Source organism: Danio aesculapii, chromosome 21 (assembly GCF_903798145.1).
Source record: "Danio aesculapii chromosome 21, fDanAes4.1, whole genome shotgun sequence".
Lineage (NCBI taxonomy): Eukaryota > Metazoa > Chordata > Actinopteri > Cypriniformes > Danionidae > Danio > Danio aesculapii.
Genome location: NC_079455.1, coordinates 16,912,444 through 16,928,478, shown reverse-complemented (window position 1 = coordinate 16,928,478; position 16,035 = coordinate 16,912,444). Strand labels below are relative to the sequence as shown.

Genomic DNA, 16,035 nt, shown 5'->3' with positions numbered 1-16,035 from the left:
CGACCTTCTCGCTGTGAGGTGACAGTGCTAACTACTTCGCCACCGTGACACCCTCCAATAGATGTTTTCATAAAAAAAATATATTTTTTATGTTTTGGTATTTGATTCAGAAAATGTTATTACACAAGTGTAAATGAGTGTTCAAGCTATCAAGAACTGGTTCAATCCAACATGAAAAAGGAAAAAAGAAAACATAAAACAACTTTGAAAGTAGTCCGTGCGACTTCTGAAGATGTTCAGTAGTGTGATTAACCATCTAAAACTTTTGTAGATCTTTGCTTCCCAATTGCTACAATACTCTAATCTGATTTCACAAGCCACATATTCAGACCAGTTTTGTGAGTAGGCTATGTGGTTTCCTTAAGATTTGAGGATTTTTATAATGTCTTTTATCATGAGTAATATATGAAGTCTGTGGTAAACATAATTTAACTTGAATATTTTGTTGTAAAGTGTAAACTGCACACAGGGCTCGTGCAGTAACATAACAAAAACATGTGTTTTCTAATTTAATCATTACTTGTTCAAAATACACGTTTTAGCATGTGTTAGCAAATCATGTTGTAGAGCAAAAAATCAAATTATCATCAAGTTACAAATTTATAAACTTAAAAAGAGAGAAAGAAACTAAATTCTAAAAACCCAAAAGATGTTTTTGTTAATTTAACACCCCAATACACTATCAGAAATGAAGCAAGAAAAGTGATCTGGCAGAGGGAAATTCTGATATTTGAGATGTTAAATACGAAAAAAAATATATATATATATGGTAAGGAACTTAAAAATCACTTGGAATTTATTGTGTGTGGCTTCTATTTAGTTTTGACTTGGACATCATGATCTGTAAGAAAAGGTTTTAAAATGAGCTCTGTAATGACTCTTCAGAATTTCCCATTTTGTGTTTTAGAGAAGCGAGTCATACAAGGTTACAACAATATGACAATGTGTAAACCATTGCAAAATTTCCCCTTTTTCAAAAATAAATGTTTGCTATTATTTTACTCATCCTCATATCATGCATGTTTTTTCTTTCTTTCTTTTTTCTTTTTTATATTACTGGAAGATTTTTTTAAATTCTAGTTGAAACTGGAAGCTCACACTGTAGACTACCCTGAACACCATTTGTCAAGGCTGTGGATTAAAGGTAATTATTTAACAAATAGACTAATGTTTAGCCAATTGTTTAACTTCCTAAGACCTCAGTGTGTTCAAGGAACCAGGAATATAATTTTGTTTTACGTGTACTTGTTTTATTGACTCTCGAAATTCGGGTAGCTGTTGGCTTTGCTTTGATGAATCTCCAAGTACCAGTTTCAGCTAAAAAATATTTCTAAAATTCTACTGACGAAGGAAATTCACCTAAATCTTTAAGCCCCTGAGGGCAAATTAACAGCAAAAATGGATTACTTTCATTTTACTTTTTGTCTAAATTGTGCCTTCAAATCAAATGAAACCTTTAAATCATATGTCTCAAACTCGATTCCTGGAGGGCCGCAGTTCTGCAGTTTTGCTTCAACACTAATCGAACAAAGCTTATCTAACTTATCAAGGTGTTCAAGAGTACTAGAGACTATTAAACAGGTGTGAGTTGGAGGTATACTATCTAGTGCTGCGGCCTTCCAGGAAATGAGTTTGAGACCATTGCTTTAAATCCATTTCCAACAGATCGTTCGTTGAAAACCAGAAGATGGCGCTGTTGATTAAACTTCAGTAAACCGTAGCGACAGAAGCAAACACCTTCCTTGGATTTTTTTTCTATTTACGTAAACGTGCAGAAGAAAGTCGTCATCCTTACACTATCTACACAGTGAGAATTGAGAAAAAAAGAATGAGATTATAATTGCAACAGTTTTGAGTGTCAAGATGCATGTCGAAAATTATTAAAATTAATAATAATTGAAGATATGATTATACTAAAGAACTAACTTTTGTGCATCAATTAAAAAAAAAGATACACATAAGTCTATAGGGGATATCTATGTCTGTCAAATAACATTAATATATATATATATATATATATATATATATATATATATATATATATATATATATATATATATATATATATATATATATATAATGTGAAAATGTAAAGCTTTAAAATGAAGTTTGTTGACATAATGCCACTTTTTAATATAAAAAGTATAAAGGTACTACACCAGTGACAGCAGTCGTACCTTTATTTCTGAGAGTAGTTATAATCATAAAGCAACAAAATTTTTTAAATATTTTTTTTTGTGTAGTGGCACATGAACAGCAACAGCACTAACATAAAATACCAGTCACATACAAATTCTTCAGTATACATGCAAAACAAACTCAAACAAAATATAAGACCAACATACACATAATTGTAGTTTGGCATGCAGTGCTCAAAAGACGAAAACATTAAAGTGATTATTTGTTCCACATGACCAAATCTAAAAGAAAATCATCAAAATATTGCATTTATTTATTTATTTATTTATTAATCATTTTAATTTGAAATTTTGCCATCAAAATAGAAGCCTGTTAATGAATAATGTGTGACTGTTGCTTACAGTAAATGGCAATACTTTGTATCACTTTATTTTAATGGTCCCTGCTTGAATCAGCTTCCAGAAATGATCTGATGTTTTCCAACATTAGACACATTCAAATCAAGACTGAAGATCTGTTTAGCTGTGCCTTTACCGAATGAGCACTGTGCTACGCCCCACAGACTGCACTATTATGTATTTTTATTTATTTATTTTTTTTTTACATTTTTTCAACCTGTTTTAACACATTTTAATCTGTTTTTATCTGTTTTAATCATTTTAATTATTTTAATCATTTTTAATTTATTGTTTCTTATATTCATCTATGTAAAGCACTTTGAATTACCATTGTATATGAAATGTGCTATATACAGTAAATAAACTTGCCTTGCTTTTAACCTATTTTGTTGAATTTAAGTTACATTGCATATACATGCCAAATAATTATCATTGGACTATAAGTAGACTGTTAGGTTGGGGTTAGGGTTACTTTTAGTGTAAGTCAACACTAACCCTAACCTCAACATGTACTTTCAATGTTTCAGTCAGTTAAAGTATCAGCAGATATCAAGCAGACAGTCTGCCAATACTTAAATGAGAATTATTGCCATGTAGCTGCAATGCAACTCTTAGTCAACAAAATGTGCTATAGGGAGCATCAAAATAAAGTTTTACCCAATACTGTAATATAGAATCAAATACAAAGAATAAAATAAAAAAATATAGAATCACATACCTATTTTAATGGGTTTCATTGGAGACATATTTGGCCTGAAGACAAAAAGTGTTACTCCTTGTAAATATATTGTAAAATATATATAAAAGAGAGTGACATATTAAAACTTTAATAAATTACAGTCCACGGGATCTAAAAAACCCAATGAAAAAGGCAGAAACATCTATAAGGAGACTCAAGAATTAAAGCTAGAGTTTTGCTCTCGTGCGCCCTCTGGTGTGGGATAAAAGTAAACCATCTCCCACAAATTAAACACATTTGCTGTTTTAACGGCTTTTAGCCACTTGTGAAATAGTGTCATTTTTGTTCTGTTGTTGACATAAAAGTTTTCTAAAAACGAGAAAGGAAGTGACTAATTTAGTTATCTTTTCGTAAATAAAGGGCGCTGAGTAGTCAGAACTCGTCCTCTTAAATGTGTTTTTAATGTGAATTCCTTTGCTTGGGAGTAAAGTGTGTGATTTGTTCCTCCCTCAGCCGCTCCTCCTCCTCCTCCTCCTCCTCCACTCTCTCTCTCTCTCTGTTAAACAGGATGCTGATACTTCAACAGCTGAGCTCTGCTTCCTGAGTTTCTCTCCAGAGTTACAGGAACGGAGAAGTGTGTGTTTCTGCGAAGGGAGAGTGTGTAGTGAACTGTGGTGTGTGTGTGTGTTTGTGTAGTCTGTGTGTGTGTGTGTGTGTGTGTGTGTGTGTGTGTGTGTGTGAGAGAGAGAGAGATAGAGAGAGAGAGAGAGAGAGAGAGAGAGAGAGAGAGAGAGAGAGAGAGAGAGAGAGAGAGAGAGAGAGACTGACTGACTATGGAATGCTGTGATGTCACCATCTAAATCATACACAAAGGCAAGGAGGCTCACTCTCTCACTCACTTCTCCTCAGTAAAGTCTGCCGTGGAGCTTCCGCACCCAGCTGTAAGTATGATTCACTTTACACAAGCTTTCCTTCCGTCTTTTTTCCAACTTTCTTTCTGTTTGTCACAATTTTTCTTACGTTTCCCTGCCTTAACTGCAGTTTTTTAAACATGCGGGCAGGCATTGTTTTGTTTCAGTTGCTGCTTGTGTAGCTATGTGTTTTTGTGGGGGTTTTTTTAAGTTGTGGATGTCTGACGTCTCTCTTAAAGGGAAAGTTTCCCAAAAATGTACTAAAATGTGTTGTTATATACTCATATTTTTAAAAGTTTGAGCTCCTTTCTTTGTGTGAATAACACAAAAGAAGATATTTTGGAGAATGTTGGAAACTGGTTTCTATGGGTGTCAGTGGCTGCTTGTTTTTAATCATTTGTTTAGGATAGATTATTTTGTGTTCAACAGAAAGAGAAACAGAGAGAGAATTTTCTTCCTTTTTCTTAACTTTTTTCTTCCTTGTTTTGGTGGACTGTCCCTTTAAAGATTTTACAGAATGCAAGTTCATATGTGGCCAAAATAAGACAATGTTTAGAGCTAAAGTGTTTTGGGAAAAGAGCGAGAATGCTCTAACCGAGGAATCACTTCAGTCAGGCCTAAATCATATGTTTGGGTTGAAGTTATACTCCTGACTTTTTGATGCTGCATTGCTTATTTATGATAATAATTCTTAATATAAAAGTGATTTTTTTTTATGTAATATTGTTTTTAAATGTAAAAAATAATTTAATATTACTTTTTTTGTGTTAAGTTGACAGTATATGAGCAATTCCAGCGTTATGGATGTGACATTTGCAGTAAAAATTCAAAACATAAATTCACAGTGAAAGTATACGTTAACATTATATTGAAACATATGTTTATATTTTCCAAAGCAACTAAACGCAGATTTATGGGATCAGAAAAATATCAATCTGTAATATTTTTTTTTTATTTATTTTAAATGAGGAAAAAACCTGCGTCATGGATGTGATGATAAAAATCTGCGAGTTTAAAGTCTATAACATACTTTGTAGAAATTCTGTGAATTAAACTCCACAACCCAAACGAAACAGTGCTAATCAAAAGGTTAGAAGTTGGCTCACTATAGAACAAAAATTATGATTTTTATTTTATTTTACATTTTTGCATTAATAAGGAAAAAGCTTTGTTATGGATGTGCCATCTCTCTATTATGGATGTGACGAATGTGAAATTGGCACTTGTGTCACTGATAAACTAGATATGGTTGTTTGAAAACATTGACAGAAACGATTTTGAGTATTTTTCAAGTACTGTAAAATGTTTCGCTATTTTGGTGAAAACTTTTTTTCATGGCAAGGTTGACATTTATATGGCTCATATTTTCTTCTTATTGTTAAAATAATTAAATCTTTCAGCCTTTGTAATAATAATAGTAGTAATAATAATATTAATAGCAATAAGAGAAATAATGACAATAATAATGATAATAATAATAAGATAATTGGTTTTATGCTATATAAAAACCTATTACTAAATTAAAGAAAAAATTATGAATATATAATTACAATATCCCCAAAATAATAATTTGACATTAACATATTTAGTTTATGGCTTTTAATGTAACTTGCAATTGAAATTGACAGCCCTAAGAATAACTATTTTTAAAATATAATTAAATGCTGCATTTTGTACTACTTGCTTGAAAAAAAAAATATTTTTTTCTATATCATCCCCTTATCAGGGCAATGTTTATGTATAATCACAAAAAAAGAAACTATATAAAAATAATAACAAATAATTAAAAAAAACTATTATTAATAAAACTGCATCACACAAATTAAATAAATGTGATTTGACTTGGGTAATTAAAAAAATTATTAATTTAATTTATTTTTATTTAAATGACTAAAAATTATTTACATGTTTCTATTGCACATCTGTGCGATGAACAAACATTATTATTATTACCAATAATTTTTAATATTTTTTTATAACCTTTTCAACTACAACAACTACTGCTACTAATAATTATAATAATAATTGTGGGTTTATTTTATATATAAAACTAAACTAAAATAATTAAACTGTAAAATAATACTATTATTAATATAAGTGCACCAAACATATTTAATCAGCATCTTCTAAGAAAGAAAGAAAGAGCACAAAGAGCGAACGAAGAGAACGAAGAACCAACTCCTGCAGAACTCTGATGCCATTATTCCTCCCGATGCTGTAATGTGTGTTTTCTCTCTGACAGTGTGTCCTCTGTATGGCTGCCGGTCAGTGATGCGAGCACGTGTGTGGTGAACAGACCCGTCTTCATCCTCATCTTCATCCTCCATCCAAAGTTTTCAGGATACATTGAGGAACTCCACACACTTGGCCATGCTGCAGCAGATCCTGAAAGACATGTACATCGACCCTGATGTGCTGGAAGCTCTGAATGACGAGCAGAAGAAGATGCTCTTCCTGAAGATGCGCGAGGAGCAGGTGCGCCGCTGGAAGGAGCGCGAGGAGAAGCTCGAGAGGGAACCGCTCAAACCCAAAGCAAAGACAGGTGGGAGATGGCTTTATATGGCACTGATTTAATGCAAAGGAGACAGAGATGTGATCTGCAGTGCATCTGATTGAAGGAATTTAAATATTATACTTAGTGAGTGAGTTAGTTTTCAAGCACTTTAATTTAATTTGTGTTTTGTATAAAGAGTTAACCAGTGCTGAAATTATATATTTATATATCTAATCCTGCACGAGAGCGTTTTATAAAGAAGCTTATTATTATTATTATTATTATTATTTATTTATTTATTTATATTTTTTTAATGATGACTATAATGATATTGACTACTTCTTCTTCTTCTTCTTCTTCTTCTTCTTCTTCTTCTTCTTATTCTTCTTATTATTATTATTATTATTATTATTATTATTATTATTATTATTATTATTTAATGTTTTAATTATTATTATTATTAGTAGTAGTTGTTTAAGATTTAGTCATCTTAGCATTGAAAGGTCAAATCCTGATTACAATCAGGAATATAAAATCATACTTCGAATGTAATAATAGTTAAAATAAATAATAATATGAGAAGTTTTATTAGTTTAATAATTATATGTTGTTTCTGTTGTTGTTTTTCAGATAAATTTGATTAAATTGCATTTTAATTAATAAAAAAACATATTATTATTGAAAAATTATTAATATTTATATTCAGTGTTTTTGTTTACTTCAATTATGATTTTGGTTTATTAAATTATTTTTTTAATAAAACAATAGCAATTATTATAATGCTGCTACTCCTAATAATAATAATAATAATAATAATAATAATAATAATAATAATAATAATAATAATAATAATAATAATAATAATTCTGCTGCTCCTAATAATAATAATAATAATAATAATAATAATAATAATAATAATAATTCTGCTGCTCATAATAATAATAATAATAATAATAATAATAATAATAATAATAATAATAATAATAAATATAATGCTGCTGCTCATAATAATAATAATAATAATAATAATAATAATAATAATAATAATAATAATAATAATAATAATAATTATTATTATTTTTATTATTATTGTTATGAGAATATTTTATTAATTATATAATTATTAACTATATATTTAGTAATAAAATTAAATTTTATTTTTTATAATTATTGTAATAATAATATTAATTAATATTATTATTATTATTATTATTATTATTACTATTAATATCATTATTCAGATTTTCTACTGATGACTATATTGATATTGACTATAATGACTATTTGAATTATCTTATTATGGTTGTTTTTGTTATTATTATTATTATTATTATTATTGTTATTATTATTAGTTTAAGAATTATTCATCGTAGCATTGGAGGGTCAAATCCTAATCACAATCAGGAATATAAAATCATAGTTTGAATATAATAATAGTAAAAATAATAATATGAGAAGTTTTATTAGTTTAATAATCTTAAGTGTTATTTGTTTAATTGTTTTTTAGATAAAATTTGATTTAATTGCATTTTAATTAATGAAAATAATTCTTCTTTAATTCTTCTTCTTCTTTTAATAAGAATAATTAATTAATTAATTAATTATATATTTACTAACAATATATTTAGTAATACAAATAATAATTCCTTTGTATTATTATTTTTATTATTATGATTATTATTATGATGATTATTATTATTATTATTAACTTTATTATGATTTTTTTTTTGCTTGATGGCCTTCATTATAAGATATATGGGAAAACTGCGTTGGGATTTTGTTACATGCAACAAAAGTCAGTGTTAAAGGAACATGAGTGTGGGTAGATGCTGATAATATCTATAAAATTATATAAGAAATAAAAGTTTAAGGAAAGTTTAATGGTTGTAGACGTGCTTCATTTTAGCTGGGTACTGCGCTTCTGCAATAGACATACAGTTGACATGACAGTCACACACTCACTCTTCCTAAAGTTAGCTTCTTGTTCTTGAGGCAGCTCATCTGGGTCTGTGGAGATCAAAGCTTGACGTTTAAATGTGGGACCTCAGAGTTGCTGAAGCACATCTTTAATCAGCGGGTTTTACGGCTCCCGCATCCGCGAGCCACAGAAAACTGAAAACGTCATGCCATGCCATTCTGCACTTACTATTTATTGCTGCTTTTTAAATGACCTCATATGGACTGAATCTTAATGTGGCACATGACTCAGCCAGGGCAGAATAGCTGAGCTGATAGCACCCACTTTACCACTATAGTACTGCAAACTTCAGGAAAACATCTTGTGACGTCAGAATAAACTCAAGATTCAGTTTGTTTGTTTTTTTCCCCAGCAGAAAACATTAATCTAACATGAGTAAATTCAGTGGCATCCATTAATATTGTCACTCTTGGTAAACACGAGCAAAAAGGCTGTGAAAAAATGTATTTGTTGTTATTATAATATATATATATATATATATATATATATATATATATATATATATATATATATATATATATATATATATATATATATATATATATAACCTTTTGCTCTACAGAATATTCTACAGTAATTGGTACCACTGAATTCATATTGAACATATTTTAACAGTTGAACATATGCTGATATTCAATAATTCAATATATCCTGATAATAAACATGTGCAATATTTATATTGTGTGAACTTAAAATTCTCATGAATGATTATTTATTGTTTAATCTTTTCAAGTTCCTTTTAACAATATTCAGATTATTGTATTTCAGTGGTTGATTATCACAACACAAAATGCCTGAAGCCTTAATAGGCGATTTATTATGACCACATGTTAATCTGGTCTACGACATTGAAAATTTGCACTATTTTTATGCCTATTGTTCATTAACTCTGTTTAGTAAAGCTCCATTTGGTATCTTCTCTTAATATAGCTAAAATCAGTGTAATGAAAACTATAAAAGCATTTATTAATCTTAGGTGATGTTAACTTCTAACTTAAGACATTAACATCAAAAGTAATCATTTTATTAAATGGAGTCAATAACTAATAGAATTCAGGTGTCATTTTTATATTAATTTTAATATAACTATAATATGGCTATTTCCCCTTGTTAATTTTACCCTAATTCTAATGCATTTACTGATGATACTGTAAGTGTTACATATTGTACTTTTGCATCCTTTTGCTATTTAATTAGTTTAAAAATGTACATGTGTACACTGTAAAACAATCTGTAAAATAACAGTTTTTCATATTTTGTGATTCATGTTTTTATTTATTTATTTTTCCCCCTGTTTATTTTTATTATGGGACTTTGACATTTGCTCTAACAACTTTTAACCTTGCAAAGTGACTTTTGTTAACATTTTTAATAGTTAAAGTGATATAATGTTTGGGTTTCTGTTGTATATTATGGTACAAAAACCTGGTAATAAACTGCCAGTTCGTTTTCTGTCATTTGACAGACTTATTTCTCTATGTATTATTTATTATATTATATTTTCAAATTACTAAAATGTCAATAAAAGTCACTATGCTAAACTGTAGAGATTAATTTTCAACATAAAAAGTTGGCAGAGCAGAGATTAGGGTCCCACAATGCAATTTACAACCGTAAATAAACGGAAAACATGAAAAATACAGGAAATGTTAGTTAAAATATACAGCTAAAACAATATGCAAAGTATTTAATGGTTATTATGCCTGTTAAAGTAATATTTTTTGCAGCTTAGGTCAATACCGGGATATTACCGCTTATTGTGATAAAAGCTTCAGCAATTAATAACAGCAAGAAAATCAGATACAGGCAAAAGCCTAGATTTTTTATTAATATTTTGCATTTTTTGTATGTATTGGTCAATTCATTCATCAAAATGGGTAAAAGCAAACGAGGTTGTGAAAAACTTCTGTTGACCTTCGCATAAGGAAATAGCAGAAACACTGAAATGCCCATTTTTGTCCATCAGAGCAATAATTAAGAAATTCCACTCTACTAGAAAGTAAGTGAGATCAGAAAGTCTTCAAAACTACAATCCAATGTCAATTACAGTACATCATAGCAAATTGTTTGGAAGAGTTTCAGCAGCCACAACAACATCCAACCAGAAAAAAATCTATTCTCATCCAAAAACAAACTCAAGGGTCTTTTTTTTTGGTTGATATTTTGGATATTTTGGATCAAACATATAAAAAAATAAAGATATATATTTTTTTTCACAGCCGTCTTTGCTCATATTTACCATATTGGTGGAGGGAACTGTATGTCTGAGATGTAAGCTAATTAATGTAATATGGATGTTACTGACCAAACACAAAACTAGACTGGTTTAGGGTCTTTGGAGCGAGCAAAAAACATCAAGATGTCAGTGGAAAACTTGCATGTAATATCATGTAATACCAATATCAACAGAATCTGATATTTGTCAAAGGATGTCTTTAGTGTGACACTAATACCGCAAACTTCCGGCCAAAAATTCTGTACAACAGCTGGGGGGAGGGCTTTCTCTCAACTGCACAACATTTTAACCCACAAGGTCTCAGACATCACTGACTAGAGACCAATGTAAATGTGGTTAAGAGGGAGGAGTAAACTGTCCAGATATGAGAGGAATGTATCTGAAAGATAGAGGGTATCTGTAAAGCAGCAAAAGAGCTTGAGAGATGTAAAAAAGCTAACAGAGGAATGGAAAATGAAAGTTACACCCATTTAAACTGGTTAGGCATACAGAGAGCTCATGGAATCTGGTGGATCGGCTTTGTTACTGGAAGAGCCAGAACTTTGGCAGACTAAAAAGTCTGAAATGACTGATCTATTTAAAGGCATAGTTGTTCACCCAAAAATGAACTTGTTACTCAATCTTGTGTGGCTTCAAACCTTTATGAGCTTCTTTCTTCTGTTGGACAGAAAATAAGATATTTAGAAGAAAGCTGAAAAGCTGTAACCATTGACTTTCATTGTAAGACTGCTATGGAAGTCAATGGTCTCAGGTTTTTTATTTTTTCTGTTTAACAAAAGAAAGAAATCAAATAAGTCCAGGCTGAGTAAATGATGACAGAATTTTCTATCTAGAACTATCATTTTATGAATAAAATTTGAATTGACTAGAGGGTAAATCCTAAAGGGTTATTGGTAAAACTTTACAATAAGGACAGATTAGTTACTGTTAGTTAATGCATTTACTAACATGATCAAACAATGAACATTACATTATTGTTACAGTATTTGTTCATGTTAGTTAATGAAAATACAGTTGTTCGTGTTAACTCACATTGCACTAATTAATGTTAACAAGCATTAATTTGTATTTTAATTATTAGGGTTAGGGTTAGGGTTAGGATTAGCATTAGTAAATCTTGAACTGTGTTTAATGAATGCTTTAAAAGTATTGTTCATGTTAGTATATCCATCAACTAACATTAATGAAACTTTAATGGGTTATTTCACCCCAAGATTAATATGCTGTCATCATTCACCCACTGAAATTTGTTCATTAACACAAATAAAAAAGATATATTTTTAAAATATTTTGAGAGATTTCTGTCTTTCCAGAGTTTCAAAACTCACCCAAATATTTTGATGCTTCAAAATGTTCATAAAGGCGTTGAAAAAATGTAATAAATCAGTATAAATTGAACAGTTTAATACAAGTATTCTGAAGAGGCATGATCACATGATTAATAATGTCAGCGTTTATTCAAATATAAGCATTGATCATCAAACATAAACAGAAGCTCAACCAAACCTGTTTGACACACAAGAACAAACTTCACTGACTCCTGCAGAAACTCGGATGTGCCAAATAACACACAAAAATAAACCTCTTTGGTTCACACACATCAAGACAAAGATGATTAAACTTCTGCGAACACAACAGAAGATAAATATTGCAGAAATGCAGATGCAGAAATGTTTTTTTATGTAAATAAAAGCTTAAATGAAAAACTTCAACTCTGAAAACTGGACTGACACAGTTTCAATTTACTAAAACTTCTATGTTAAGCTGCGTTGATAAGATAAGATACTGATGGTACGATAACCTTGGATAAAAATATCATGGTTTCACAGTATTGTGATTACTGCTCTAAATTATATATATTTTTTTATGTCTGGGTAAAAAACAAAACCTTTTTTCCCTTTTGAACACAATAAATTTCATTTTTGAAAAACTTCAAAAATATGTTTGAGCAGTAAACATGTCAGGCGGAATAATTCAAATGAATCATTGACTTTTGCTGTCTTCATTAGTTCCAAAAACACAGATTTCTTTACTATTTAAAGCAGCATCTTTGGCTTTCTTTTCTGCTGGAGATACTGTCTTAAAGTCTTAACTAAAAAAGAAAATCACATACCTTTGGAATGGTATAGCAGAAAATATTTGACTGTTTTAAAACCTTGACTTTTCCAAACCACGTATACCTTGAAATGGTTATCGTACCATAGTTGACACAATCAACATTGTAAAAGTACTATAGAAATAAAGATAAATTTAACTGAATTGAAAAATAGCAACTTGAATTGCCATCATAAGTAGAGTGGGTGATGCTAAATTTGAACATAAACAGGATATGGAACCCTTTGTGCTTGTTAAATTCCAGAGATAGTTGATTCCAGAAGTGTGTGAGTGCGTACAATAATAGATCCAAATCTAATATAAAGGATCAAACTTCTATGCTAAGCTGCTTTGACACAATCTACATTTGTAAAAGCACTATATAAATAAACATGCATTGAACTGAATCAAACATTAAAAGCTTTTGACAATAAATTTATATTTAATTATGTTCAGTTATAGATGTGTGTTTACTAAAAATTATAAAACCATACTTAAATTGTTATATAGTCATTTGAAAATAAATTAACCAGATGTCTTGAATAAAATAATTAATTAATAAAAATTTTCTGGGACTTTTCTGTCGAGAACACATTGCCATAAAATATAATAAACCAATTTCAAGCATACCTATATACAATAGAGCAAAGACATGTGAAATAAACAGTGTTTTCTGGGGAGTCTATCATTATTTAGGTACATGAATTTAATAATTAAAGGTAAAATAACTCTCTATAATCTTCATCGTATAAATAATTTAATACAATTAACCTTTGTTAAAACTCCAAATGTAATAATTTCATGTGCCAGGATGCTTTAAATGCTCTTGAAATGCTCACAATCACAGGCTTTAAAAAACACATGCATGATAAATGATAAGCTTTTACTTTATTATGGTTAAACTTTCCAATAACCCTGCCATACATAATACTTAAACAATACATTGTTCAGCCCCAATTAGCATAACATGCTAGATTTAGCTTCATGTCTACAACCTTACTTACAGTCATTTTTGATTTATTAAGATTTATTATAAGTATTTAGCTTCTTATTATGATTATATTTAATTCTTAATCTAACTTTTAAATGGTATGGTGCGTGTTAAAGTGCGAGACATAATTTAAACCAAGGGTTTCAAACTCAACTCCTGGAGGGCCACTGCTCGGCAGAGTTTAGCTCCAACCATCTCCAAATCACACCTGCGTAATATTTTAGGAGTCTTGAACAGCGAGATTAGTTGGATTAGTTTTATTTGATTAGGGTTGTAGCAAAGCTGTGCAGAGCTGTGACTTGTGGAATCGAGTTTGAGACCTATGATTTAAACTTTGCTGTCTGAAATCCCTTTAACTGCCTGTTCTACCAAATGATTAACCTTATTTTGCCTGTTTTAAATAATGACTGTTAAGTCATTTAAAGATTGACTGTTTTAAATAATGGTTTGCACATACAGCTTTGTTGGTTTATAAAAAAACCATGCAAACATAATCCTGTTGCACTACTACACTTGATTTTGATTTTATTGTGAAAAAAGAAGAAGAAACATGTTAAATGAGAATCTGAAATATTTTATGGCATACTTCAAAAAATAAAGGTTGTTTAGTATACAAAGATAGTGTACAAAGATTATTTTGATGATGTCAAATTGGCCTTGCACTTCATATTTTCAGATTTTTCATAGTATATGTATTAATTCTGGCACTTTTACCATAAACCAACACATCAACCATTTGGTAGAGGTTAATATTTTAGAAATTATGGGATGTGTTGAAAAAAAGTAATCAATCAGTGTGTTAACTAGCGACATTAGTAGTTAAGAAGTGCAATCCAAAATGCATTTCTTGGTGATGCAGTTAAAGGGTACAAATTAAATACAAATTTAATGTAAGCATATTCATTCACCAGTTCTGCTTATACACTCTTATTTTATTTGGTACTTTAGTAGGTACACCTATTAGGTTCACTGCTTGTTAACACAAATTTCTAATCAGCCAATATCATGGCAGCAACTCAATGCATTTCAGCATGTAGACATGGTCAAGACGATCTGCTGCAGTTCAAACCGAGCACCAGAATGTGGAAGAAAAGTGATTTAAGTGAATGTGGCATGGTTGTTGGTGCCAGACGGGCTGGTCTGAGTATTTCAGAAACTGCTGATCTACTGAGATTTTCACGCACAACCATCTCTAGGGTTAATAGAGAATGGTCCAAAAAAGAGAATGAGCGGCAGTTCTGTGGGTGCCTTGTTGATGCCAGAGATCAGAGGAGAATGGCCAGACTGGTCCGAGCTGATAGAAAGGCAATAGTAACTCAAACAACCACTCGTTACAACCGAGGTATGCAGAAGAGCATCAATGAACACACAACACGACCAAAATCTCTGAGGAATATTTCTAGTACCTTGTTGAATCTATGCAACGAAGGATTAAGTCAGTTCTGAAGGCAAAAGGGGTGCAACATGGTACTAGTAAGGTGTACCTAATATAGTGGCCGGTGAGCGTACATTATAACAGCATTCAGCATGGTTTTGACTTAAACTGCTTCTCTTTGCATCACTTTTCATAATGTTGTGTGAGTTTATTTTGAAATATTACATTGAATCAATCACTCACAGACTCCCTGATTTTGAAGTGGACAAAAGAGACCGTTTAAAGCAGCAGGTGTAAACATGAAGGTGTAAACAAGCCTTACAATTTTGAAGCATCAGATTGGTGGGGGAATAAACTTTCCATGGAGGGACAGAAATCTGATTTGATCTGTAAAGTAACTACTGTTCATACAGAAGTCGACGATAAACAATGCAGCGCAGACCACTGAAATGATAATTTAGGGTTATTCCGGCTGATGTGCGTCACTCTAGAAGGAAGTTGTTTTTATATCCAATCACAGAGCAGTGATTATCATGTCCATGACTTTCAGACCTCAGCAGAGAACAGAGAGTCCTTCAGACTTTCTTCAGACAACGGCAGCTGTTCTTGCAGGTCAATAACACACTCAAACAACAGCTCCACTGCGTCTGTGCAAACCCTGTTAAAGCATGCTGCCTGTTAGGAGAGCGGCTAAATTGTGTAAAATAGGGTTTGTCACACAATGCTATAATAAAGTATAA

At 30.5% G+C, this 16,035-nt stretch overlaps 1 protein-coding gene across 1 annotated transcript in view; it reads left to right on the top strand.

Annotated features, from left to right (window-relative positions):
* Nucleotides 1–3,973: 3,973 nt before the first annotated feature.
* zgc:100829 (uncharacterized protein LOC445149 homolog) overlaps nt 3,974–16,035 on the top strand; it is a 41,676-nt gene continuing 29,614 nt past the window's right edge. The window contains exons 1-2 of the mRNA XM_056446374.1: nt 3,974–4,157; nt 6,370–6,669. Of these exons, the coding sequence (XP_056302349.1) occupies nt 6,498–6,669 (172 nt within the window). The 5' untranslated portion in view covers nt 3,974–4,157; nt 6,370–6,497. The remainder of the gene's footprint in view (nt 4,158–6,369; nt 6,670–16,035) is intronic.